This window comes from Tiliqua scincoides, chromosome 10, assembly GCF_035046505.1.
Source record: "Tiliqua scincoides isolate rTilSci1 chromosome 10, rTilSci1.hap2, whole genome shotgun sequence".
Lineage (NCBI taxonomy): Eukaryota > Metazoa > Chordata > Lepidosauria > Squamata > Scincidae > Tiliqua > Tiliqua scincoides.
The window spans coordinates 21,231,730-21,258,385 of NC_089830.1; the positions used below are offsets into that span (position 1 = coordinate 21,231,730).

General features: G+C 48.5%; 1 protein-coding gene and 2 pseudogenes across 1 annotated transcript; 2 read left to right on the plus strand and 1 right to left on the minus strand.

The window, feature by feature from the left end:
• The first annotated feature begins 914 nt into the window (after positions 1 to 914).
• On the plus strand, positions 915 to 20,010 carry LOC136661544 (free fatty acid receptor 3-like). Its single transcript, XM_066638832.1, has 2 exons — positions 915 to 948; positions 19,025 to 20,010. Exon 2 carries the CDS (start codon positions 19,030 to 19,032, stop codon positions 20,008 to 20,010), a length of 981 nt encoding a protein of 326 aa, XP_066494929.1. The 5' UTR covers positions 915 to 948; positions 19,025 to 19,029.
• Positions 6,670 to 6,789, minus strand: LOC136662037 (5S ribosomal RNA; annotated as a pseudogene).
• A 5,577-nt stretch (positions 20,011 to 25,587) lies between the features above and the next one.
• LOC136661828 (5S ribosomal RNA) lies at positions 25,588 to 25,707 on the plus strand (annotated as a pseudogene).
• Positions 25,708 to 26,656: the final 949 nt, after the last annotated feature.

Below are 26,656 nucleotides of genomic sequence, written 5' to 3' on the forward strand. Positions count from 1 at the left end.
GCCTTAAATGCTTTCAGGTAGGATCTTGGGGGGTGGGAGGCAGGACCAGCACTGCAATCCAATCTGTCCCCCTCTATGTCTTTATAATTCTTTATTCTGTCTGGAATGAAATTTGGCTACGACTTATGTGTGCATTCTAAGGGTCTCAAGAATAGAACCAGCACCAGTTTTGTTTTCATTGCTCCTGAGCCTTTAAGGGCTGCAGTGGCTGTATGGCAGGCAGAAATCCAACAGGTTGTGTGTCTTCCACTGCTGCTCCTCAATGCCAGGAAAAGTTGGCACCTGGTGGATTTCTGCCTGTTGAGCCTCTGACCTCAGGGTCTGGCAGAGCTGATCATGATAGGCAAATTCCACAACCATTTTCAGATTTCAGAACTCTCCCATTCCCTACCCCTTGTGTGTGTGTGTGTGTGTGTGTGTGTGTGTGTGTGTGTGTTGCTTTCAGCCTCCTTTTCCCATCCCAGCCTGCTGCCTGATCCTCTGCACGTTCAGAAGTCACTGCCCCCGCACTTCACAGAGGCTTACTCTTAAGTAAGCTTGCACAGGACGGCAGCAGCCACAACCCCATGGCTGAGGTGGCTCAAAAGTTGCAATCGCACCTTTCCCGGGAAGTAAGGAAGGCTGCAATCCTAAACACACTTTCCTGGGAGTAAGTAAGTCCCATTGCACACAATGCATAGACATGCATAGGCTTGTGCACTCCAAGCCTCCTTGAACTCGATGGGTCCCTTCTGAGCGCACGTGAACAGGATCGGGGCCATGTCTGGGCTGTCACCCAGATGCTGCTTTATTCCCCGCACTTCCACGCCTTGCAGTCCTCAAGGCCCCGCCCACTCTCCTCCTAGCCACGCCCCTGGGCTGTCCAGGGCATAAGAACTGAGCAATCGGTACTTTGCACTTCTGTGCTGGACAGAGTCATCGCGCCGGGGCAGGATCGGTGGAGAGGAGGTAAGACATCACTGGGCAGGGGAGTTGTGGAAAATGAGAGTCTGGGTCACTAGCCATGAGTCATTACCCTCTTTCTTCCCCAAGGGACCCAGGAGTCCGGCTGATCCGGTGGGGGTGTGGGATGAGTGTTGCTGGTGGGTGGGTGAAGCCTTAGGGGTTGAAAGGGGGCTGGTTGGGCTCACCTGTGCACCCTTCCCCAGCCCTTTGCAAACCCTCTCTTCAAGGTCTGCTGGAGTGGAGGGGAGGGGGGGGTGCACATGGGGCACGGTGCACTTCAGAGCTGTGTGAACTCTTCCTCACGTGTCAAAAGTGCTGCGAGAGAAATAATGGTGTCATTTCATGTGCAGGCTCCCGTCTGACGCACACTGAAAAGTGAACCCTTATATTGAGGTGTGGCTGGAGGAGCATGTGAAGTGAACATGTGGAAAAAAAAAAAAAATCCTGTTCTTACCACCAGGAGCCATTTAGTATGGAGGGAAGCTGGGGGGGGGTGGAGATGGGGGGTGCTGAGGACATGCCCTGCTTGTGGTGCCCCCCCTCCAGTTTGGTACTCCCCATGTCTGGAGTAGCCAATTAGTGAGGATGCTCACCAGCCAGATTTTCTAAGACTGGTTTAAAAAGAGGGGAAGAACAAGACCTGGATTAACCCTTAAAAGGAAGGGAAGATGCTGGTGCCTTCCTTGTTTTTCTTCATCAGGGTTTGAGAGATGTCCTGCACTTAGAAATGGGACTGCTTGCTCACCCTTAGTGGCTGCTAATTGCATTTGTGAGGGAAGTGGAGTCCTCTCTTCCTCCTTCCCTAATTCTCTATCTTGTGGGCATCCCAGTCAGGGAAGGCTCTTCTTAGCGTCCAAGCCCCTTGTGCACATTCTTCCAAGCAAGTTGGTGCGCTTTCAGTGGAGTGCTGCAAATTGGATCCATAGCTCAATCAGTTAGCAGTGTTGAAGGGAGGAATCAAATGGACTGATTGACAGCGTGTATTGGCTTGGAATGCCATCCCTCTGTGCTCGCTAGGACTGGCTGCCTTGTGAGTGTGAGGGCTGAGGCCTTGAAAGAGCCTGTTGATTGATCTGTGAGGTGTCCCAAGACTTTGTAATAGATGAGACTTTCTTTACTCAGCGTGTGGTTGGTCTGTGGAACTCCTTGCCACAGGATGTAGTGATGGCGTCCGGCCTGGATGCCTTTAGAAGGGGATTGGACAAGTTTCTGGAGGAAAAATCCATTACAGGTTACAAGCCATGATGTGTGTGTGCAACCTCCTGATTTTAGAAATGGGCTATGTCAGATGCAAGGGAGGGCACCAGGATGAGGTCTCTTGTTATCTGGTGTGCTCCCTGGGGCATTTGGTGGGCCTCTGTGAGATACAGGAAGCTGGACTAGATGGGCCTATGGCCTGATCCAGTGGGGCTGTTCTTAAACTACAATTCCCAGGAGGCCTTGCAGGTCTCTTGTTATTCGGTGTGCTCCCTGGGGCATTTGGTGGGCCGCTGCGAGATACAGGAAGCTGGACTAGATGGGCCTATGGCCTGATCCAGTGGGGCTGTTCTTATGTTATATTCTTATGAGTACTTAGCAAAATTTGCCAATAAGAGGCATTCCCACTTATAGAAGAGGCATTCCTTCCTGTATGTGAGAGAAGGGGCAAGCTTCTCCAGAGATGATGTGTGTCTCTGTCTCTCGCTCTCGCTCTCAGGTGATCAGATGTGATGTACAGGGGGTTAGAGCTCCTTTTATCTTGACAACAAACCTGTGAAGTGGGGGAGACTGACTTGCCCAAAGTCCCCCAGCAAGTTTTATGAAGAACACACTGAAGCCACAAAAGTTGGATATTTTTCCCAGGGGATGGTGTTCCACCAGGGCTGACGTGTACACGAGCTCAATGGGGTGGTTGACTGAGGTGAGTGGAAGCCTGCTCCCTTTTCCTGCTTCCTGGATTTGGAGACGGAACAGAGTGAAAGAGGGAGTTGGAGAAGAGACTGGAGGCCTAATTTCTAATGCTCTAGCCCACCTTTCTTCTACAGTTGGGGCTCTGTTCTTTCTCAAATCTAGGGGGGAGAAGGAATTCTAGGAGCAGACAGACTTATTGCAGGTGAACGGTGTTAGCTCTGGTGTGCTGCCTCAAATATTCTGAAGTCTTGTGCTGGTCCTTGTTCCAGAGAAGGTGCCACTGCAAAGAAGGCCCTGTCTCCTGCGTCTCTCGGATACTAGACAATGATGGAGTATGGTGCAGAGCCTCTTTGAAGATCTCAGTGGGAAGCAGTATCCATGGGAGCAAACAGTCTTCAGAAACTTGAGACACCCAGCGTTTATGACTTTAAAGTGGATAACCGCACCTTGAATTGGACCCAGATAATAATGCAAATTGGGCAATATTGATCAAAATATCAGAGCACTGCGGAGGGCTGCGCAGGGCCCCCGCATCTCCTGCAGCAGCTCTACATCTGTCCAAGTAAGTCTAAAGCACCCCCCTCGCCCCCCTTAGCGATACAATCCTAGGGATCGCGTGGCTGCCTTCCTCCTCTTCCCCCACCCCTTAAAGGAAATGGGGAAGCATTACACAAACTGGTGGGTCGCGACCCATCAGTTTGAGAACCACTGGTCTAGCAGCCACATTCTGTACCAGTTATAGCCTCCAGAGGCAGAGAAAATGTCTTGGTTCCTCTGCACTGACTGTGTTTCTGGTTCAAGAACCCCTAGGGGAACTAAAGTGTTTGTGTTTTGTTCAATGCGGATGTCATTTGATTAATATACAGGAGATGACGACAAGTTGGTCTGAGGAGAGAGGTAATAATGGTTGATAAGCAGCCACTGAAAGCTTGTTCCTCTGACCGTTTCCACTCACGTATGGCAGATAACGGTGTGCAGGTGGAGCGCTGCACATGCTATGGCCACTGCTGAAAGTGTGTGATGGAAAGTTTGACTGTACACACTCCTCCTGCCCACCCTCCCTGCACATAGAAAATAAGCAAATTGAGAAGGAAACTTTTGCCCTGACACACTAGCTTTCTATGCGCAGGGCGTTTTGGTACAGAGGCGCTTTATAAAGTGCCTTTCTCCCAACTGCTGTCTGAAGTGGTACTGCTCAAGTGAGAGCTGCAGGCATGTGATTCTGCTGCTTGCCTAACTTTGTTCTCAGTCTGTGGTGAGATGGAGTGCACCACCATTTGCTCGGGATTGGCCCAGGCATGAGGCCTTAGGGGGAAACTGCCTCCTCCACTTTTGCTGCTCCTTCGCTCACTCCCTGGATTGGAAAAGAGGATAACAGAGTGGAACAGGGTGGTGGTGGAATGTGATGGGCTAAAGTGGACTCGGTCTTGATTTACTCCAGGTCACAACCCTCTTCTCCTCTGTACTTTCTCTTTTCAAGCACATGCATCCTTTTCAAATTCCAACCTGGGCAGCAGAGTTGTTGGCTTGTTCGCTAATAGGAAAGGGACAGTGACTCTTGATGTACCACTGTGAATGCTAGGAGATCTTGGACCAGCTGAATCCAGGCTGCTGCCCCTGGCCTGGTCCAGCCAAGCTCTGGGCTGAGACAGTACTCTAGGACAGTGTTTCTCAACATTTGTCCTCCGCTGTACCACTTCACGTGGTCCATCTATTCAAAGTTCCACTGCAATAACATCATCACCAGTTATTTCTTGGATAGGAGACCAGATGCAATGTGGCCAGCATCAGTAAGAGGCTCCGGGTGGATGGGAGAGCTTTTCGAGCATGGAAATGCTCGCTTCGATGCTCTGCCTGCCATGCCGAGCCTCCTACTGCTGTTTGTTGCGTCGCGTTCCTAGTCTTGCTGCCGGGTGGCAGGTATCCAGGGGTCCCCATGAGTGCCACCAAACACCACCTCAAGTACCACTGGTGATACCCGTCCCACTGAATGAGAAACACTGCTCTAGGACATGGTTGTTCAGCGATGAGCTGTATTGCATCAGTTCAGCAGAGGAAAACTGTGGCTTATGTTTGCGGCTGAACAGGTGCACCTTTTCACCTTTTCCATAGGCTTCCTTTTCTTGGTGATGTTTTCCATTACCAGCTCCTGAGGGTAAAGGCCATCCGATTAAGAGAGCTCACAAGTTTGCCATGCTCTTTACTGGTGTCCATTAGAGGCCCCTGTACTGAGTCTTGGGTTCCGTGCGGGGCTGAGTGAAGTGGAGAATATAGCTGGGCAACTAGCCAGTCACACTTCTTTCAAAGGGGTTGTATTTTATTTGCCTATTAATCTCTCTCACTCATCTGCTTTCCTGTTAATCTCTCTCACTGTTGACCCACTCTCTAGCTGACAAAACCTACATTAAAATATATATAAAAACATTCCAGATTTCACAAACACACTATAAAGAGCGCAATTTGTTCTGCTTCTGGAGCACTTATCTAGGCTCCCCCTCCATCAGAGGTACAGAGTTTATCTACTTGGGCAGTGAATTAAATGGTTGCTCATTGGTGTGCAACAAATGGTGCACAGGTGTGCTGTGGGAGTTTTGGGGGAGTCATTTATCAGTAGGGGAGTCCTCCCCCCCCCACCAACAGCATGGTGTGCCTTGTCAAAAAACAGATGATGTGCCCTTGACTATTTTAGCATCTTGTCAGTATGCCACGAGAGGAAAAAGATTGAAACTAGGGGGAATGTAGCAGTGTATTTGTAAGCCTCTCTGGAAGTAAGCCTCTCAGAAGTTGTTGCCTCTATGCCAGATGTAAACTGCTCCTGTTTTAAGTAAGAACATAAAAACAACCTCGCTGGATCAGGCCAAAGGCCCATCTAGTTCAACTTCCTGTATCTCACAGTGGCCCACCAGATGCCTCAGGGAGCTTACAAGATAACCTGCATCCTGCTGCCATCCCCTTGCACCTGGCATCCAGATATAGCCCACTTATAAAATCAGGAGGTTGTACATACCCATCATGGCTTGTAACCTGTTATGGACTTTTCCTCCAGCAATTTGTCCAATCCCCTTTTAAAGACATCGGGGCCAGATGCCACGTCCTGTGGCAAGGAGTTCCACAGATTGATTACATGCTGGGTGAAGAACTGTCCCGTCTCTCCTGACACTCAATTTTAGTGCGTGTCCCCTGGTTCTGGTGTTGTGTGAGAGGCAAAAGAGCACCCCTCTATCCACTCTATTCATCCCCTGTATAATTTTGTATGTCTCAATCATGTCCCTCCTCAGGTGCCTCTTTTCGAGACTGAAGAGCCCCAAGTGGTGATTTTATGCATTTGTTTGAAACCTTTGAGTGAGTTGCAACAACTTCCTACACAAAGGCAGGATAAATGTTTTAGAAATCTTAAAGAGCAGTGACGGGTAAGTTGCCCAATGCCAAAGGCCCCCAGAGTAGGTAAGCAGCAAGGTAAAGCTCTCAAGGGAGGGATCTCCTAGGCTTTGGTTCCACTACAGAGAGGGCCCTGTCTTGTGTTGGCTCTCCCCATGCTTCAGACAGAGGGGGAACATGAAGTAGGACACCTGTGGAATATTCCAGCACACGGCTAGATTCCTTTCAGATATATTAGCTGGGTCTGCAGAGTCGCGGTTTCTTTGAGATGCATTTTATAGAGTTGAATTCCTAGGCTGCCCTGCCAGGAGGTCACAAGGGATTGGCGTGTTTAGAGTTTTGGGTGCTGTTTCGAACAGCAGAATGAGAGACCAGTGGAATGGATCTGCTCTTGCACATCTTCCATTCACCTCAAAAAATGGTTGGCAACCTTCAGTCTCAAAAGACTCTGGTATAAGCCTACAGCACCTGGTTTTCCCAGGTGATCTCCCATCCAAGTACTAACCAGGCCTGACCCTGCTTAGCTTCCAAGATCAGACAAGATCAGGCATATGCAGGGTAACAGTTGCTGCATTCACCTCAACAGGCCAGGTTTTTGATGAGTGATGAAGGGCTTTGCTGGATCTGGCCCACTGAGTTCAGTGGTAAACCAGATGGGGACCCCAGAAGTAGGATATTTGGTAAGCAAATAGAATTCTCACTCTGTTGCTTCCAAGCAACCAAAGTTTACAGGCCTCTGAGTTTAGGCGTAACATGTAGCCATTGTGACTAGTTCTCCATGATCCTTATAGCAGTCTAACCTAGCGGTCAATTGCCTTCTTTTGTGGTGTCTTGCACATTAACCATGTGTGATGCAGAGAAGACCTTCTCTTGTACAGGAGAGTTTCCCGGTAGGGTTTCTCATACTGACTGGGAGCAGGGAAGGGGGCCCTTTGGGATGTCCAGATCTGAAAGTCAATTCAGTGAGATGATTCCTCATAGTTTTGTTTTCAACCAGAAGCCATGCCAGAACCTGGTGAATCATGACACTGTCTTAGTGTATGATTAAGAGCAGGGACATCAGGAAACTGGACTGCCCCCAGTCATTAGCTCTAATGGTTGTCACAGCTGCAAAGGCTGAAGGAAGGCAGGCAATTAAAGGACAATTTTGCTGTGGGGGCCTGGTGATAACTTAATCACAGAAAATAAGTGTCTAGGGAATCTGAAGATCAGGATGCGATGGCCACGGCGATTAGGACATTCATCACACCTTCATGTTGACAACGCTTGAAGCTTTGTCCTTTGCGAAAGGTTGGTATGCGGGTCTACTAGTGTTGCCAGAGCTAAGAGAGAAGACCAGGCCCCAGGGCTGGCTCATTCATGAGGCCAACTGAAGCAGTGCCTCAGGCAGCATATTGATGGGGACTAACCTTCTCTCTTCATCTCTGTGCCTCCACTGCTTTTCTGTTCGTTGGTCTGGGAAAAGGAGCTTCTGTATTGTGGCAGCATCTGCCCCTCCTATGCTCCATCATCAGTTAAGAAGAAGCAGCATTTGACCTCAAGTGTCAGGAGGCAGGGCCTCTGAGAGGAGGAGGGGAGCGGGTGTACAAAGTTTCTTTTGGATCCCTTCCCAGAGGGGCAGGGGGCAATGGGGACAGGCAGAACAGGGGTAAAACAGGGCAGGGGGAGGGTGGTGACAGCTGGAGTAGTCTTTGGAGCCCAGGTCTACCGGGGCATCCCTATACAGAGCCTAGGTTTACTCACCTGCATGGCTTTGGCAGCTGGATACAGTAATACAGAGAACCAGACTCACTCCTAAGTGCCTCTAAAATCTTTTAAATACAGAAAATCATTGCAGGGAATTAGCATCATATTTAGAACATATTTAGAACAAGAGCATTTTGGTTCACTCTAGCATGGAGGATGTCCTGGGTGTACCAAAGCTTACTTCTGCAGCAGTTATAGTCCTGCAGCTGTGTCCCTGAGCTCCTCGACACTCCTTCCTGGTAAGCAGATCCACAAGCCAAAGAGCTGCTGTAGCAGGCCGGTTTCCTCCCAGATGTGACACTGTGTTGAAGAGTGTCATGCGTGCATTGATGGCCTGGTGTGTACGGCATGCAGCAGTAGTCACCACCGCAGGCCTGTAGTAGTGCCCCCAGCATCGCATGTGGACAGAAAGTTTGAGTGAGGTAGGAAAGTGTAAGATCCCAAAATTTCTGGGCCTCCTCTGTTAACTCCTGGGCCCCCTTTATCCCCCTCTCATAGGCCCCATCAGGAGGTCTGGCGCCAGCCCTGCCGTCACTATTGGTGGCTTGGGAGGCAGTTTGAAATCAGATTCATGTGGAGCCTTCGCACAAAGTTTGGAGGTTTGTGTGGCTGAACCTCCAAAGGAGAAAAAAATGGAGTGGCTGCAAGATTGCAAAGCCGCTGAAACGAGAGGGGCCGTTGGCAGCTGCACTGACCTCTATATACCTGCAACTGTGCTGGTGCTGTTTTTCATGCTGCCTCCATCTTGGCTGGGTCTTGCATGGCATATCCCTTTCTGGCCTGGCACCCGAGGAGTCCTGCCCCCTGTTTGCTATGCCACTGCTTGTATGTCCTCAGCAACTGAATATACAGCTTTAGGGACAGACTCGCTGCTTAGAGATTTACCCAGAGATTTGCTTCGAGAGTACCCAAGGCTTTAAACATTCTCTGTTTGAAGTAAGAAAGTGTCATAGGGCTCCCTGTCTTCAGACCTTTTCCCCTTTGGACAGATGAGTGATGTCTCCATGAGATATTTGAGAACCTGTCTTGGCCCTTGAGAAGATGAATGGTCTCGGTTGGTGCCTCTTTTCGGTGCTTGGTTGCATGGGGATCATGTTATTGGTCCCGAGGTGTTGTCCCTTGCCATTGATGTCGCCTTGTGGTGCCCTGCTAGCTGGATCTACAGAGGTGAGCGCATGTCTGAAGAGAAATCTCTCCCAAGGGAGTTGTAAATAGGCAATCTTTTTCTTCTCTCATTGCTGAAATGTGTTCTGGTATCGCTGTCTGATGTGCCAATGAAAGTAGCATCCCTTCTAGAGTGGGGGGTGAGTGGGGAGGAGGAGAAATAGCATTTCCCTCTTGTATTCCTCCACACCAATCTATTCCCTTTAGAAAGGCAGGCAGCAGGAGAAGTACTGGTGGCAGTGGAAATAACTAAGAGGGAGACTGGCATATGTAGGAGGGGAAGAGCAAACATGGCAGTGGGGTGGAAATCTCTGTGGCTGATGGGGAGGATTATTGGAATATCCTGTGCACTGCATGGGGGTGAAGGGATGGGGGTTTGAGAAGGGTTAGATCCGTGATTTTCAACCTTTTTCATCTCGCGGCACACTGTCAAGGCACTAAAATGGTCAAGGCGCACCATCAGCTTTTTGAAAATTGACAAGGCACACTGTGCTATCAGTGGGGGTTCACATTGCCTAATGGCCCTATTGATAAATGACCCTTTCCCAAATTCCCGCGGCACACCTGGGAACCATTCGCGGCACACCAGTGTGCCACGGCACAGTAGTTGAAAATGGCTGGGTTAGATGGTCCTCTGTATATTCTGCACCCTCTGCCCTGTAAGACAGTGCCAAGTCTGTCCACTAAAGGCACCCCAGAGACTTGGGTGTGTTCATCTGTCTTGGATGTATCAATGCCAGTGTAAGCTACACCCAGGGTTGGCTTTAGGAGCTGTAGGGCTCAAATGATGACATTTATTTATTTTTTTGCAGGGCCCCAGTTTCACAACCAAGCGCTGTTGAATCTTAGATAAAAAGTCTCTTTTAAATTTTATTTATAGCTCTATTGTAGAACGGAAAGCATCGGGATGTGTGCTTAAACAAGTACATATAAGTTAATGGACTAAGGTCCAAATCCTAACCAACTTTCTAGCCCTGACATGGCTGTGCCAATGGGGCATGTGCTCCATCCTGCGGTTGGGTGGCAGTCACAAAGTCTTCCTCAAAGTGAGATGCTCCCTTACTTTGGAGCTGCGTTGCCCTTAGCTTGGAGCTGGAAAGTTGGTTAGGATTGAGCCCTAAATGAATCTAAGCACATGTGGGGTTGTGTGTATTTGACAGGACTAGATTACCCCAGCATAGGGCCCAATTGGAAGCAACTGGACCAGTTGGCTTCAAGCTGGCCCTGGCTGTACCATCCCATAGACCAGGGGTGTCCAAAGTTTTTGACAGGAGGGCCACATCATCTCTCTGACACTGTGTCGAGGGCTGGGGGGAAAAAGAATTAATTTACATTTAAAATTTGAATAAATTTACATAAACTTACATAAATGAATATATTAAAGATGAACTTATATGAATGAATGAAGGTCTTGCAATAGCTCAAGGCCTATAAAAGGCCTTGCACAAAGCAAGGCTGGCCTTTCCTTTGCTGCCACTACTGCAGCACGAACGTGAAACAGCAAGCAATGGAGGGAGCCCTCATCCCACAGCTCACACAAGAGGTCAAACAGTCGCCCCCACTCTGAGAGCAGTTGTGTTGGGCCAGTGCGGGCTCCAACAAATCTCTGGAGGACCAGAGGTTCATTGAAGACTGGGGTCTCCCTGAGGGCTGCATTGAGAGGCCTCGAGGACCGCATGTGTCCCCAGGGCTGGGGTTTGGGCACCCCTGCCATAGACTGAATAACCTGACAGCAAAACCCTCCAGAAATGCAGTATTCCTCTTGAGGGGCAAGACAATAACTAGATCCACACACAGGTCAGCTGCCATGACTGACCACAGTGTCCAGGTGACTTAGCATAATCTCACCTCTGCCACCTCATTCTCATCTCCTTCATCCATCGCTCTGATCTTCAGTTTGATAGACCAAAGGCCAAGCCTGGTTGCCCTGCCGTTTTGGAAAGAGGAATGATCTGTCCAGGAGGCTCGGCTTGGGAGTGATGCTGTGTGCCAGCCAGTTGCCCTATTCAGCTCCCCTCCCCAGCTTTTGCCATCGTCTCTATTCCCTCTGTGGTCACATGTTGGTCAGGTGTCGAGCACCAGCTTTGTCACCAAAAGAGAGGACGAGAAGGTCATTAGCTGTTCCCTAGCAGCTGTACAATATTAGTGCACTGGAAAGTCTTAAAACTCTAAATGCCTCTCTTTCCCATGGATGGGTCACACTTTCTGGTACCTGTCAATGGGGAGGGCTGCAGAGTTGGATCCCAGCTGGGTGTTTTGCCTTACTTTAGAATGTAGAAGCCCATAAACCACCTTGCTGGTCGCAGGAACTGTCTTTTTGCCTTTTGGGAATGCCATCCTTAACAGTTTGCGTCAACACCAATTGTTGCTTTTCAGCATTGAGTGTCTTGGCCAAGGTCTCCCAGAGCGCATTCTCTGAGCGAGGGATGGCTATATCTTTCCCGTGAAACCCCTTAGCACCACCTTCTCATCCTCTTGCGCAGAAAAGAGCAACCACAATGATTAGTGGGATGGGCACCTCCCTTATGAGGAAAGGCTACAGCATTTGGGATTCTTTGGTCTAGAGCAGGGGTGCTCAAACTTTCAACTTTAGGGATGCTGGACCTTTAATAAGTGTATAGAAGAGAGAATTGCAGCAGGTGCAACTTGTCATCCCACAGATGACAAGCTGCACCTGCTGAAATTCTCTCTTCTATACACTTGTTAAAGGTCCAGCATCCCTAAATTTGAAAGTTTGAGGACCCCTGGTCTAGAGAAGAAGAAGAAAGGCACCTGAGGGGGGCATAACTGAGATGTACAAAATTATGCAGGGGATGAAGAGAGGGTAGAAGGATGCACTTTCCCTCTCACACAACCCAAGAAGCAGGGGACATCCACTAAAATTGAGTGTCGGGAGAATGAGAACAGACAACTATTTCTTTACCCAGTGTGTCATTAATCTGTGGAACTCCTTGCCACAGTTTGGAGAGATGGTGTCTGGCCTAGATGCCTTTCAAAGGGGATTGGACAGTTTCATGGAGGAAAAGTTCATCACAGGTTACAAGCCATGTGATATGGATATGTGTGACCTCCAAGTTTTAGAAGTAGGCAACCTCAGAATGCTAAGTTCAAGGGAGTGGCAGCAGGATGCAGGTGTCTTCTGTGTTTCCTAAGGAATCTGATGGGCCCCTGTGAGATACAGGAAGCTGGACTAGATGGGCCTTTGGCCTGATCCAGCGGGGCTCTTATCTTTTTAATGTTCTCTTACCCTTTTGCAACTAAGCCTGAAGTACAGGCACTCAAAATAATCTCCGATTCCCCATTTACCTTGCAGTTGCTCTCTCCCTTTCCTCTGTTGCCCCTAAGAACATAAGAACAGCCCCACTGGATCAGGCCACAGGCCCATCTAGTCCAGCTTCCTGTATCTCGTAGCAGCCCACCAAATGCCCCAGGGAGCACACCAGAGTGTGCAGAGACCTTATCCTGGTGCCCTCCCTTGCATCTGGCATTCTGACATAACCCATTTCTAAAATCAGGAGGTTGCGCATACATATCATGGCTTGTACCCTGTAATGGATTTTCCTCCAGAAACTTCTCCAATCCCCTTTTAAAGGCGTCCAGGCCAGACGCCATCACCACATCCTGTGGCAAGGAGTTCCACAGACCGACCACACGCTGAGTAAAGAAATATTTTCTTTTGTCTGTTCTAACTCTCCCAACACTCAATTTTAGTGGATGCCCCCTGGTTCTGGTGTTATGTGAGAGTGTAAACAGCATCTCCCTATCCACTCTGTCCATCCCCTGCATAATTTTGTATGTCTCAATCATGTCCCCCTTCAGGCGCCTCTTTTCTAGGCTGAAGAGGCCCAAACGCCGTAGCCTTTCCTCATAAGGAAGGTGCCCCAGCCCAGCAATCATCTTAGTCGCTCTCTTTTGCACCTTTTCCATTTCCACTATGTCTTTTTTGAGATGCGGCCCTGTTGATCATGAGTCCTTCGGAAGGGATCTGTTTGTTCTACTGTTGCAAGATGCCACACATTTTGATTTTGCTCTCAATATACATGGAAAACATTGTTTGCTTATTTATCTGCCTGCCCGTTGAGAGCCCTTGGAGAGCCCAGCGTGCTTGGCACACTGTCAGGAACTGAGATTCAGCTGGCAAGCAGCGCTGAGTTGCGGAGTGCCACTATCCAACTGGGCTAAAGGTGGGTTCTCTCTCATTCGAATCTTCAAGCAAAAGCTCAGTGGACACATTCTGGAGATACTAACAGACAGGGGGTTGGACTAGATGACTGTGTGGGCACTTTCCTAGGAAGAGTCAAGGGTAGTGTGTTTTGCACTTAAAACATAGTGTAAGAAAGCGGCACAATGGGATCAAAACTTGGAAGGGGATAAATACCAAAGCCCCCTCTGCTGTACTTCTGCCGCACTTCATGACCACCTCCCTTGATTTTAGGAAACAAAGTAACTGCCCTGGTTACATTTCAGAGCTGGGTAAATGTCCAATGGCACCCTTAACTGCAAGCCCTGTTAGACTGGGAAACCATCTCTTCATTTGTTTTTCTAGAAAACCCTCTTTGTGAACATTTTTTGTTGAAGGTGGGTATATAAATATGTTTAATGAGTCTTCTCCTCCTTTACAGCTCTCTTCAGAGAGAGGTTTGAGCTGCTCCATCCCTTCCAGCAATGATGAAATTTTTTTTTTTAATGCACCTCTCCTCTGGTCCGAATTCTCCTGTTTATGTTCCTGCTGTGATTTTTATGGTTTTGCTCTTCTTTTATGGCTTTATGATGCTTTATTTGGACTTGGTTTTTTAGCCGCCTTGAGGGTGTTTATACCCAAAGGGAGCATTAAAGTGGACGGGTAAATACATCTTTCATGTGCATCCGTGCAAGTGCATGTGTAAGCACAAAGGTGTCAGGCAGAGGACTACCTGGTGTTTTACAGGGCAACTGTTGGGTACTGGTTGAGTTGTTGGTAACTGACTCTTTTTCCAATTGAACAAACTTCCTCTTAGCTCTTAAGTCCCTGGGGCACAGGACTACTGCGTAGTCATCAAATACAGGTGCAGAATCGAACCTTTGACAATAGTGTGGGGAATGAGCAATGATCTCTAGCAAGAGATGAAGGCTGCAACGTCATGCATGCTTATCCGAGAATAAATCCTACTGAATTATAGAGGGCTCATTTTATTTTCCCATTTTTATATCTTGAAGGAGCTCAGGGTGGTGCACTTAGTTCCTCCCCTTCTTTTATCCTCACAACAACCTTGCAAGGTAGGTGAGGCTGAGAGAAAGTGATTGGCCCAAGGAAAGATCATGGCTGAGTGGGGCCTTGAACCTGGCTCTTCTAGATCTTGGTTCAGCTCCTGAACCACAACACCATCCTTATTTCCTTTGAGGAGACAAAACAAAGATTGCACTCTTGGGGTGTTAAAAACATGTATCTCATTTAATCTGTGGCACTTCCGAGGATAGAAGAAGTTTTGAGGTCCTCACAAAGGGCTTCTTCCATCTCTCTTCTCCTCCTGGATTGGCACAGTGGGAAATGGTGGTAGATTTCTTGGTGGAGGTGTTGTGGTTGTCACCGAGTTCCCTGTACGAGGGAAAGAGAATGGGCACTTTCTAAACTAGGAGGATGAACAGGAGGTAGAGGATGTTGGTGGACAACACTTCAGTGTGCCTTCTGGCGGTTGCTGGCTGCCATTTTTAATCCAAAATGCTTCTGGCAACACTTGTCATGATGTAGCATAAGTGGGGGGGGGATGGCAATTGCCAGCAAGTGAATGTTAAGAACGGTACTACCACCACAAAACAGGACATGAGGAGAAAAAAGCTAAAGAACAATTTTTGACTCCCCTTTCCATTCTCCCCCTATGGGGGATTGCCTCAAGACCTCCTGACACAGCACCCCCAATTCTCCCTGATTTGCCAGCCTCAGTTGTTCCCACTCTCTCAATACTCTGGTTCAGCACTCTCCTCCAAATGGAGGCAAGTAGACAGGCAGAGATGTGTGCCTCCCCATCTGTTGCCTTAGGCTGCCACTTCAGTTGGCCTCATGAATGGGCCGGCCTTGCTTGGTCTCCCCTGCACAAAATTCAAACCCAACATTTTCATGGTTCGTCCCTAATACTTACTCTTAAAACATTAAGAATCGCTTTAAAAAAAGTCTTTCATAGCTGTAGCTGCCTGGGTGGATCACAGACCTTCAGCATCTTGTCTAGCTTGTCCCTTAGGTGGAGAAGATTGATTTTGGGATGCTTGTTCTAGGTGCTTCTTGTTCTAGTTTGCCCATAAGTTGATTTGTTTACAGAACTTTATCCTGTTTTTCTCCCCAAAAGGGACTCAAAGCAGCTTAACAAAAACAGATGCAAAGGTATAGGAAACATAAAGTCACAATTAAAAAGCAAATTGCACAATAAGCTCAAATACATAAAGCAATAAAACACTGTTACATAAGAACAGCAGCTATCACCTTCTAAAAGGACCAAGGAGGAAGCAGTTTTTAGACTGTGGGGGGGGGGGTGCCATATAGTTGGTGCCACCACGGAGAAGGCTCTGTTACTTGCCACCACCCTTTATACTTCCCTAGGCAACGGCACTTGATCTGAGAAGTGAATCAGTGAAGTTTCGAGTTTCTGAGTTTGAAATAGGCTTATGGTACTTGCTGGGAGTAGTCAGTTCCTTCTCCTCGGAGCAAACTTTCACTGTTGGATAATGACTGGGAGAAATACCATTGGCCATTGGCAAGATGTAGAGCTTCAGCTTCCAAAGCAAACAGTGCTTCTGAGATGCCGTCTTTGTAGTCCAAACAGGCTTCCTGCCACTGTATCAGGGTCAACATTGTCATGGGAAACGGCTCTCTTCCCTGCAACCCTGCGAGGGATACTGACCTTGTACAGATAGCTTCAAAGAACAGGCATCTCCCCCAGTTGGTGTTTTCCCTGCCAACTTTTCTAATTCCACTCACTGGCCTGGGACGACTCTCTGGCGCTGAAGCCAGCTGTCTTGTCGCTTGCTAGCATCACCAATGCAGCTAACCAGAAGGGGGGACGACTGTTACAGTGAATCAGCCTGGCTCAGCAGTTTCCCCGGTGAGTTAACCACGTGGTCGTTTGCAAGCCAAATCCATCTTGATTATCTTGCTTTTTAATCTAACGTGTCTCTTTGGGAAGGGCCAGGCTGCTGCTGCTATGGTGTGCTGACAAGAATTGGATATAAGTTAGGAATCCTCTGGTTCAAATCTCCACTTGTTCCCTCCCCCCTCCGCTTCCAAGACTGGCCAACCTTTCCGCCTAACTCCCTCTGCAGGGTTGTTGTGAGGACAAAAGGGCCAGACCCTTTATGGCACCCTGATCTTCATTGTTCACAGATAGTATTCCTCTGAATACAGGTTTGGAGAGCAGCAGCCTTTTTACCCCACTTATGGGTTAAATATTCCAACCCACTGTTGAAAACAGTACACTGGTTTAGATGGTTTAGATCAGGGGTGTCCAAACATTTTGGCAGGAGGGCCACATCATCTCTCAGACACTGTGTCGGGGGCCGGGGGGAAAAAAGAATTAATTTACATAAATGAATTTATTAGAGATGGAACTTATATGAATGAATGAAGGTCTTGCAGTAGCTCAAGGCCTATAAAAGGCCTTGCATAAAGCAAGGCCAGCCTTTCCTTTTCTGCCACTGCTGCATCACAGATGTGAAACAGCAAGTAATGGAGGGAGCCCACATCCCACAGCTCAGATGAGAGGTTGAACACTTGTCCTCATGCTGAGAGCAGTTGCATTGGGCCAGCATGGGCTCCAGCAAGTCTCTGGAGGGCCAGAGGCTCATTGGAGACTGGGGGCTCCCCAAGGGCCGGATTGGGAGCCCCTGAGGGCCTCAAGTGGCCCCCGGGCCAGGGTTTGGGCACCCCTGGTTTAGATTCTCCTTGGAGGAAGGGCAGGGTCTAGTTAGTCTGGTATTTTGCTCTTACTTTTGTATATGCCCCCTGGCTGGCAGGAGCCTAGTTTCTAAAGAGGATCAGACCCATGGGGAAAGGACATAACAGAGGCAGTGCTTCTATTGCACAGAAAGGTCTCCAAAAGTTCCTAATCCACATTGTTGCCAACACATCCACTGGAAGGACGCAAACTGCAACTTACATAAAGCTCCCTTACCTAATTACCAGGAGGCAATTCATATTCTGTGGGTTCTTTCAAGGGCAGGATATTAAAAAGATGGATAAATACCTCTCTGTTTATGTACGTATCTGCCTTCTTTTTCAAACCCACCTTGCCCCCCCCCACTTCCCATATACCTCACTTGGCTTGAACCCCCCTCCTTGCCTCAACTTTGCGTTTAACCTTCTAGACTTGTAAACGGCTATTTATCTGGTTAACTGTGGCGAGAATGAATTGCCTCCAGATATCCAAACACCAAAACTTTATGGTGATTGGTATTTTCCCCCTATCCAGGCTAGTACATGTTGGTAGATAGGGTGGCAATGTGGACTAGAAGCTTTTATAGGCTTGTTTGCAAGGATGGAGTACTACCGCTCAAAAGGCAGCACCTCATCTTTTTTTTTCCCCATAGCCCTGCTTAGGAACTGGCTTTATGCCAGCCTGGAAATGCAAGGACCAGAGGGAAGAGAAAGCAGTGGTTGCTGTGGAGGTGATGCCAAGTGAGCTGAGATGATGCCAGCGGGCTGATTGTGGGGCTAATGCCCCAGTCACTTTATCCAAACCGTTTGGCTTGTTAACAGCGCACTTTAACAAACAATTTCTCTTTGACCTTTTCTGGGGATGCTGCCAAGCTGGGAGAGATGGTTGTGGATCAAAGCCAACGGGGCAATGAACTCATTACCAGGGGGTGGATGTGGGGCAGAGTCATCCCATTAATAGAGAGCCATGAGATAGGAACTGTCATGCTAAATTCTTCCTACTGGCAGGTATATTCCTGCTTTTGCAGACCACCCTCTAAATCAGTGGTTCCCAGCCTGGGGTATGCGAACCCCCAGGGGTATGTGTTGAGATATTTAGGGATACATTTTAAAAATTTAATAACGGTGGGGAAAAGATATCTACGTCAACAGTGTAAGACAAGATGCAAGTCAAAAGTTGTGAAATTCAACGTCGTGATGAGTGGCACTGCAGATTGTGTTAAACTTTGAGAAGGGAGGCAGCCCTGGCTGTAGTTTTAGCACAGAAGGTGTAGCTGTGTAAGTCTATGGCAGTGTTTCTAAACCAGTGGCATGGGTACTGCCAGAGGTACTTGAGGTGGTGTCTAGTGGTACTTGCTGAACCCCTGAACACCTACTACCTGGCAGCAAGATCAAGAACGCGACACAACAGACAATGGTCGGAGGCTTGGCTTGGCGAGCAGAGCTCCAAAGCATGCTTTTCTGTGCTCAAAAAAGCCCTCTCGCCCACCCTGAGCCTCTTACTGATGTTTGTTGTGTTGCCTCTGGCCTCACAACCTGGATGTAACTGGTGGTGATGTCATCACCAGTCACTCCCAGTGGTACTTCACATCTGTGGACCATGTGAAGTGGTATAGCGGAGGACAAACCTTGAGAAACGCTGGTCTATGGCAGTGAACAAAATGTGGCAGTGCCCCCCAAAATGGCCAATATTAGCACTAGCAGGTGGGTGGCTTTCGCATGTGGGGCTTAGGTGCGGAATGGGGTGTCTCAAGTGTGACTACCATGGCATGTTGGCTGTCTCGTGCTGATAGCAAGGCCGGTTGACTATCAAATTGAGTCAAGGAGTGCTGTGTTCGAATGCTGACGTTGAGTGTTCTGTGATTACGAGCCCCAGATTTGACTCTTTAGAGAACGTTCAATAAAAAAAAGCTTGCACCACATTTGTTCAGGAAGAGTTTGGACAGCAGATGGGTTTCTTTCTGTCCTCCTGCATCTCACCTGCTTTCTCGCCCTGCACAGGTGAGATGCCTCCAAGCATGGCTCCCAGCCAGGAAGAACGAGACCTTTACCTTGCCATCTACCTGCTCACCATCCTCACGGGCTTCCCCACCAACCTGCTGGCCTTGTCCGCCCTCATCCAGAAGCTAAAAACTAAGGCGACACCCAACTGCATCCTCCTCCTCAACCTCACTCTCTCTGACCTCTGTTTTTTGGCCTTCCTCCCCTTTAAGGTGGCCGAAGCGATTGCTGGTCACTGGCCACTCCCCACCGTCCTGTGTCCTCTGAGTGGCCTCCTCTACTTCACCACCATCTATTCCAGCACTCTCTTCCTCACGGCAGTGAGCGTTGAGCGCTACCTGGGGGTGGCCTACCCCATCCAGTATAAGCTGAGGCGCCATTCAGCCTACGCGGCAGTCGCCAGCCTCGGCTTGTGGGCCTGCTCTTTCGCCCACTGCAGCATTGTCTTCATCACTGAGTACCAGCGAGAGCAGAATCCTCCACCAAATGCCACCTGCTACGCAGAATTCACCCCCGAGCAGCTCCACATCCTGCTCCCCTTCCGCCTAGAGCTGGGCATTGTCCTCTTCCTGGTCCCCTCCTTGATCACCTTCTTCTGCTACTTTGCCTTCATGAGGATTGTCATCTCCTCCCCCCACATCCGCAAAAGCAAAAAGCGACGCGCCGTGGGGCTGGTCAGTGCAACCTTAGCCGTCTTTGTCATCTGCTTCTCCCCATACAACATCTCCCATGTGGTTGGCTTTATCACTGGGGAAAGCCCAGATTGGAGGGACATGGCCTTGCTTTTCAGCACCCTGAATGCAAGCTTGGACCCCGTCATCTTCTACTTCTCCTCCTCAGCTGTGCAGCAGTCCTGCTGGGGCTTCCTGCGCCACCTGCGAAGGGCCTGTACCTTGCCCCCTCTAGTCCAGAAGCTCTTCTACAAAGATACTGAGGAACAGAAGAAAGCGCACTCCCAGCCGCAGGTTTGCTGTTCCAGACTATGATTTTCCATGCCTGTGGAAACTTCTAGAGACTTGGTCCTTCCTGCATAGGCTGAGTAGGCCATGCAAAGCTTGATCTGGGGGTCTACTAAAACACTTTCAGTCCCCTCAGATCAAACCTATGTCATCTGTATGTTTTAGAACTTCAGCTTTGCATCTCCAGGACAGCTGGACGGAAGGAAACGTGCCCTGGTCATTGGCGGAACACCTTTCCCTTACGGGGCTGAGCAATGACAGCTCAGTTTTCTCTCCAGGGAGAAGTTTGCACGTGTCGCTTCTTTGCATGTTAACCTCAGAGGTGCAGAAAGAGGAAGTGGTGGACACTCGCCTGGCATCTGCTTGCTATTGGTGGAGCTACTTGAAAAGCTGAAAGCAATCCAAATGTCTGCTTTGGCAGTCATGATTGACCTATGGATGTCTAGTGCTCCCTAGAGGACACTTTGATTTGTTGCCTTAAATACAGTTTCAGGCCGAAATGAATGACCGATTGGGACATGAATTCTAGCTGCTAAAGGAGGAGGTGAGGAAAGAACATAAGAACAGCCCCACTGGGTCAGGCCATAGGCTCATCTAGTCCAGCTTCCTGTATTTCACAGCGGCTCACCAAATGCCCCAGGGAGCACACAAGAGACCTGCATCCTGGTGCCCTTCCTTGCATCTGGGCATTCTGACATAGCCCATTTCTAAAATCAGGAGGTCGTGTGTGTGTGTGTGTGTGTGTGTGTGTGTGTGTGTGTGTGTGTGCGCGTGTGTGTGTGTGTGCGCGTGCGTGCATGCGTGTGTGTGTGTGTGTGAAAAGACAAAGCAGAAAAGGGAAGAGCAGAAAGTAAGCAGGAAAGTGAAGGAACACAAAGATACATTAAAAGCAACAAGGACAGAATGGTTTCAACCAAGAATTGTGATTTAAATTATTAATTAAATGGTCTTGTGTGAAACCGAGAATGTACACTGTTTTTTTTCCACATGTGTATCCCACCCTTTTCCTAAGGAGGAAGTATACATAGCTTCAGCACAGTGCACATGGCTTCTCACGCCCCCATCCTTGAAACAACCCTGCGAGGTTGGACTGAGGTGGTGACCGGTCCAAAGTCACCAAGTAAGAATAATGGCTATGCGGGGATTTGAACCCAGGTCTTGCCGGTTTAAGGCCAGTACTCTAACCCCTGCACCGCAGTGGTCTGACGTGGTATAAGGCAGCTTCCTGTTATCTTTCCTCAGGAGGCGTTCAGTAGCTTGAGGTTGCCATCCGCTCAAGCTGGCCTCTGTCTCGCCCTCCTTCACTCAGTTTGTATCTTGATTTTTCTCTCCTTAGTTACTTCCACCATGCTAGCATTAGCTTTTCACCTTTCCTTTAAGGTTCTCATGTCATGGGGGGGGGGGGTTAATAATTTCTGTACCTGTGAGCCCCTGCCAAAACAATACCTGAGGCAGCTGTCTCAGTTGCCCTTAGGGAAGGGCCAGCCCTGTGAATACAGCAATGAAGAGCTTTCAGCAGGCTCCAGTGACAGAAATGGTGCCACTTGCAATGTAATTCTTGGGAGGACGGGAGTGTTCAGGCATGTCCCCGTTCTGTCTGTGAGAAACTGGAGGGTATGAGACTGGAGCTCTGCCTGCTATCTGTGCCACCAAGTCTACGTCACAGCATGGGACGTGCTGCAACAGGCTGGAGGGTAGCACTTTTGGATGGTTTAAAGCCACCAAACAGCTGGGTCAGGCATGGATTTAAGTGGCTGATTTCCCAGCCTTCCTTGCAGCGATCAGTGCTGCCCATCATTGGCTTTCCAGAACAAAGGGCTGTATCAACAGATCTGTGCCCAGAAAGAAGCAAGTTGAGTTGGGCGCCTATAAAGGTTGACTTGGGAATGGAAGGCTGCAAAGATTTATTGTTCAGGAGATCATAACCCCTTGTGACGCAAATCGGCTTAACAGGGAGATAAGGAAGCATATCGGAGAGTTAATAACGGTGGTCATTTCCTTGTTCAATATATCTGTCTTAATCGGCTGCCTCTCAATGTCACGCAGAGCAGAGACAGTGAAGGAGCTTGGAGCCTGATGTTCAGACTTCTTTCCCTAGATCAAGAGACGAGACCTGGGGAGGCCCAACTTGTGCCTCTATTGATTTTCTCCCTCCTTCTCGGTATAGCACACAATGATTCTTTTGACTGTACCAAGCTCCAGGGGAGAATGAACTCGATGTAATTAGCTCATGTTTGCAAAGCACTTGATACTGTTAGATGAGACCATGGCACTTATCACACTGTCTGCATCTCTCCAGCAATGGGAACCAGAAAAGGCGTCGATTGCAGCATCCCAGGGGATGCGGAGGGAGTCATGCGCAAGGATCGCATCATGGTTGGGGTGAAAGCAGCAGGTGCTATCATGTCTAGTGCACTGGCGTGCTGGTTAATCAGTGGTTCAAGGAGCATTCGGAGTTTGAGGTTGAGTTCTCAAAACATTAAAGGAGTTGAGGGGCTATGGCAGGAGTGGCCAAATCGGGGTGACAGCTCTGCAGGCCCAAATTCTTAAAATCTTGGTATTTTCAAATAATGCCATGCTGTATATCAGTGGTTCTCACACATTTAGTATTGGGACCCACTTTTTAGAATGAGAATCTGTCAGGACCCACCGGAAGTGATGTCACCGGAAGTGACATCATCAGGCAGGAAAAATTTTCGCAAACCTAGACTGCAATCCTACCCACACTTACCCAGGAATAAGTCCCATTGACTATCATTGTTAAAAATATACATAGTAGCTTGTTTAAAGGACAGGTCTGTAACATTTCCCCAAATGCAGCCACCCAACATCATTTCTAGTATATTAGCATCAAATCTAGCATATTAAAAATACAATATTGGAATGAATGGGGACCCACCAGTTTGAGAAACGCTGCTGTATATCATTCAATGAGTAATTTCATGCAGAATGCAATGAAACAAACCTCGTTGAAATATCTCTGGTCTCTCAAAAGTTGTAGCCAAAACACCAGCAGGGGCAGGGCGATGGAACCTCACCATGCCCACTGCCGCCCACTGCATGGGAGAAGGTCTATCATGGGAGTGACGTACTGGCCTCCCCCACAGGGAGATGCAAACCCTAGTGACGCCACTGCCTGAAAGCATTTCTGTGGTTCTGTTATGTGGGGAGGAGAGTTCTAATGCTGTAGACCACCTCTTCTCTTCCGTTTACTCCATTCTCTTCCTTATTCTGATAAAGGAGAGAGGAAGGTGTGGGGGGGGGTATCCTCTTAGCAAGCTGCCCCCTTATGCACCTGCCTCAGTTGGCCACATGGCCAGGCCAAACCTCAATAGCGATCAGAACCAGATGCTGCACTGGTTTCCATGGAACAATGCTGAGCCCTTCTTTCTGGTTTGACACATGGCTGATTCATATCCCATTCTGCATATGGTTGTTTAACCAAGTTTTCAGAAGAGATGAGCCATTGTGTAAATAACTCTGTCGTTTACATGTCCAATCAACAACTGTTTAAATAGCGCTCTCCCCAATAAAGTTTGTTTTACAAATTCCTGCCTCCATATTTGCTATATAGATCTTCTGGACTGATTTTGTTCAGTAGGACTATGCCCAAAGCTTACCTAGGAAAACAAGGTCAGCCTCATTGCAACATTGAGATTTAAGCCATTTTTATTTTCATGTATAAGCTACTGTGAGCTCAGAGCTGACTCATCCATTCAGCACAATCAAGTGGGGGAATTCTTCAAGGGCAGAACCATGTCAGAGTGAGATTGGGGAAGATTTCACAGTTCTGGATGCCGTGTGTGTAAATTTTAAAATTCTCCTTGCATGTAGAAACCTAGCACTTCAGGGAAAAGTAGTTGCTAAGGTCTCTCCTCTGATTTGCTAATTTTTTACATGTATGCAACTTTTTGTATGTGGGAGAGAGTTAAAAAAAATGTAGTTCCCCACTACCAATCTAACATGGGAGATTCCAGAAGCAGCCCCCTGGTAATGTTGTTGTTTCACACATAGGTGAACTGTCCCCTGCAAAATCTTGGCCAGACATTAATGAGCTTTAGGCTGCCAACTGATAAGGGAAAAAAAAAAAAAAAAAGCAGTCTGGCTTTGAAACAGCTGCCTGATGTGCAGAAATCACCAGCTGAAGCTTTTCACAGCATGGAGAAAAGAATTATCACTTCCTGTCCGCATTTCATACTAGTGCTAAAGGCATAGCTACAGTGGCTGGTTGAAAAGTTGGCAATGAGATTGCCACACAATCCTGAACTGAGTCTGTGACAGTATTATACCTTCAGGTGAAGCCAGATATCATTAAAGGGAAGCCGTAGTGGGCTTTACAGTGTGTCTGGTTTTTCCCCAGCTTTGTACTTTATATTAAATCAAACTTTGATTCAGTGCAACCTGTTTCATGTGGCTGGCCCATATCTATTTAAAAAGTAGCACGTTTACATATACATTATTCTGCACAATAAAATGGAACCCTTTACAAAAATGCTCCAGAGATGAGGTATCTTGAACGTGACATGGGAACTAGCCAATTGGTGCTGTCCACGAGTGTGTGTTCTGCTTCCAACTTGTTGAATGGCTTTCCCCCCACAGTTCACCCACTGAGATGAGACAGGACACACTTCTATTAAACCCTGTGAAGGTGTTACACTCTGCTGTGCTACTCAGCAGGTTTTACAAGATTCTTCATTCTTAGAGGACTTGTCTGATGTCAGAATCTATGTCTGTTGCAACGCGGTGGCATGACCCACTGGAGGTCTGCTTGAATGCTTCCTGTGGTGATTTATACATGCTGTGGGAAGAGAGGAGAAACCAAGAACGGCTGTTAGTGCAGACATGTGGGCTATGTGCCTTTAAGTTGGTCTGAAGCAGTGCCTGGCTCCAGTGAAAGATGAGATGTTGGTTAACTGAAACTGGCAAGAACTGCTGTTAGTTAATGGGAAAGTTGGTTTGGGTTCTGGGTTCCTGAACTGAATGGGGTTGCACATTCCCTCAAAGGTCAGGCGGACACTCTTGAGGGCACTCTTGGTCTAACCCTGATCTGAAAGTCTGAAAGTTGGCCTTGTGCACTTTCCTGAAGAAGGTAACAATAAACCTTGTCTTCATTACACTGCAGTTAGACTACTGTAAAGCATTGTATTTGGGACTGCCCTTGAAGATGCCCTAGAAGTTTTAGTTCAGGGGTGTCAAACTCGTTTTATACGGAGGGCTGAAGTTAGCATTCAGGACACCTGCTGAGGGCCGGATGTGATGTCATTAAGCAGAAAGTGACATTGTTAAGCAGCTGATGGCCAGAAATCAGCACTTTGTTCTCACAAAAAAAACTCATTAACTGCAAATGACAGAAGAGAAAATACCAAATCTTGATCATATATCAAGATATGAGTGTCCCCAATTTTCATGTAGGCTGCTTTTCAGCAGTAACACCTCAGCACTACTCAGCAGCTGAGAGCCTGAGGGCCAGATAAAAAGATCCAGTTCAGGATATTGGCCATGACCCTTTAAAACCTTCTGTGGTTTGGTGTCCAAATACTTCCCCCCCCCCCCAGGCTGCCCACATATAATGCATGCAGCATCACAGGCAGTGTGTCACTTGCAGTTGACAGCTACTGTTACCCTGCACATGCCTGCTCTCGTCTGATCTCGGAAGCTAAGCAGGGTCAGGCCTGGTTAGTACTTGGATGGGAGACCGCCTGGGAATACTGGGTGCTGTAGGCTTATACCACGATCTCGGAAGCTAAGCAGGGTCAGGCCTGGTTAGTACTTGGATGGGAGACTGCCTGGGAATACCAGGTGCTGTAGGCTTATACCATAGTCTTTCGAGACTAAAGGTTGCCAACCATCTCCCTATACTGAACACTATCTCCCGATCTTGTCTGATCTCGGAAGCTAAGCAGGGTCAGGCCTGGTTAGTACTTGGATGGGAGACCACCTGGGAATATCTACATAATATCTACATGAAACCGCTGGGAGAGGTCATCCGGGGGTTTGGAGTGAGGTGTCATCAATATGCTGATGACACCCAGCTCTATCTCTCCTTTCCTCCAGACTCCAAGGTGGTGGTTGAGGGCCTGGAGCGCTGTCTGGAAGCAGTGAGGATCTGGATGGGGGCTAACAAGTTGAAATTAAATCCGGATAAGACAGAGGCTCTCCTGGTTCGGAAATCCTCGATGCAGGTGCTGGATTATCGACTTGCTCTGAATGGGGTTGCACTCCCTCTGAAGGAGCAGGTTCGCAGCTTGGGGGTCCTCCTGGATTCGCAGCTGCTCCTGGATTCCCAGGTGGCGGCTGTGGCTAGGGGGGCCTTTGCTCAGCTTCGGCTGGTGCGCCAGCTGCGACCGTACTTGGATCGTGCAGACCTGGCCACGGTGATCCATGCCACGGTGACATCGAGGTTAGATTACTGTAACGCGCTCTATGTGGGGCTGCCCCTGAAGACGGTTCGGAAACTACAATTAGTACAGAATGCAGCGGCCCGTGTGGTCACCGGAGCCAGGCGGTTTGACTCTGTCAGCCCGCTTCTCCGGGGGCTGCATTGGCTGCCCATTCGTTTCCGGGCCCAATTCAAGGTGCTGGTTTTGACCTTTAAAGCCCTATACTGCTCTGGGCCAGGATATCTTAGAGACCACCTACTCCCGTACAATCCGGCTCGTCCTCTCAGGTCATC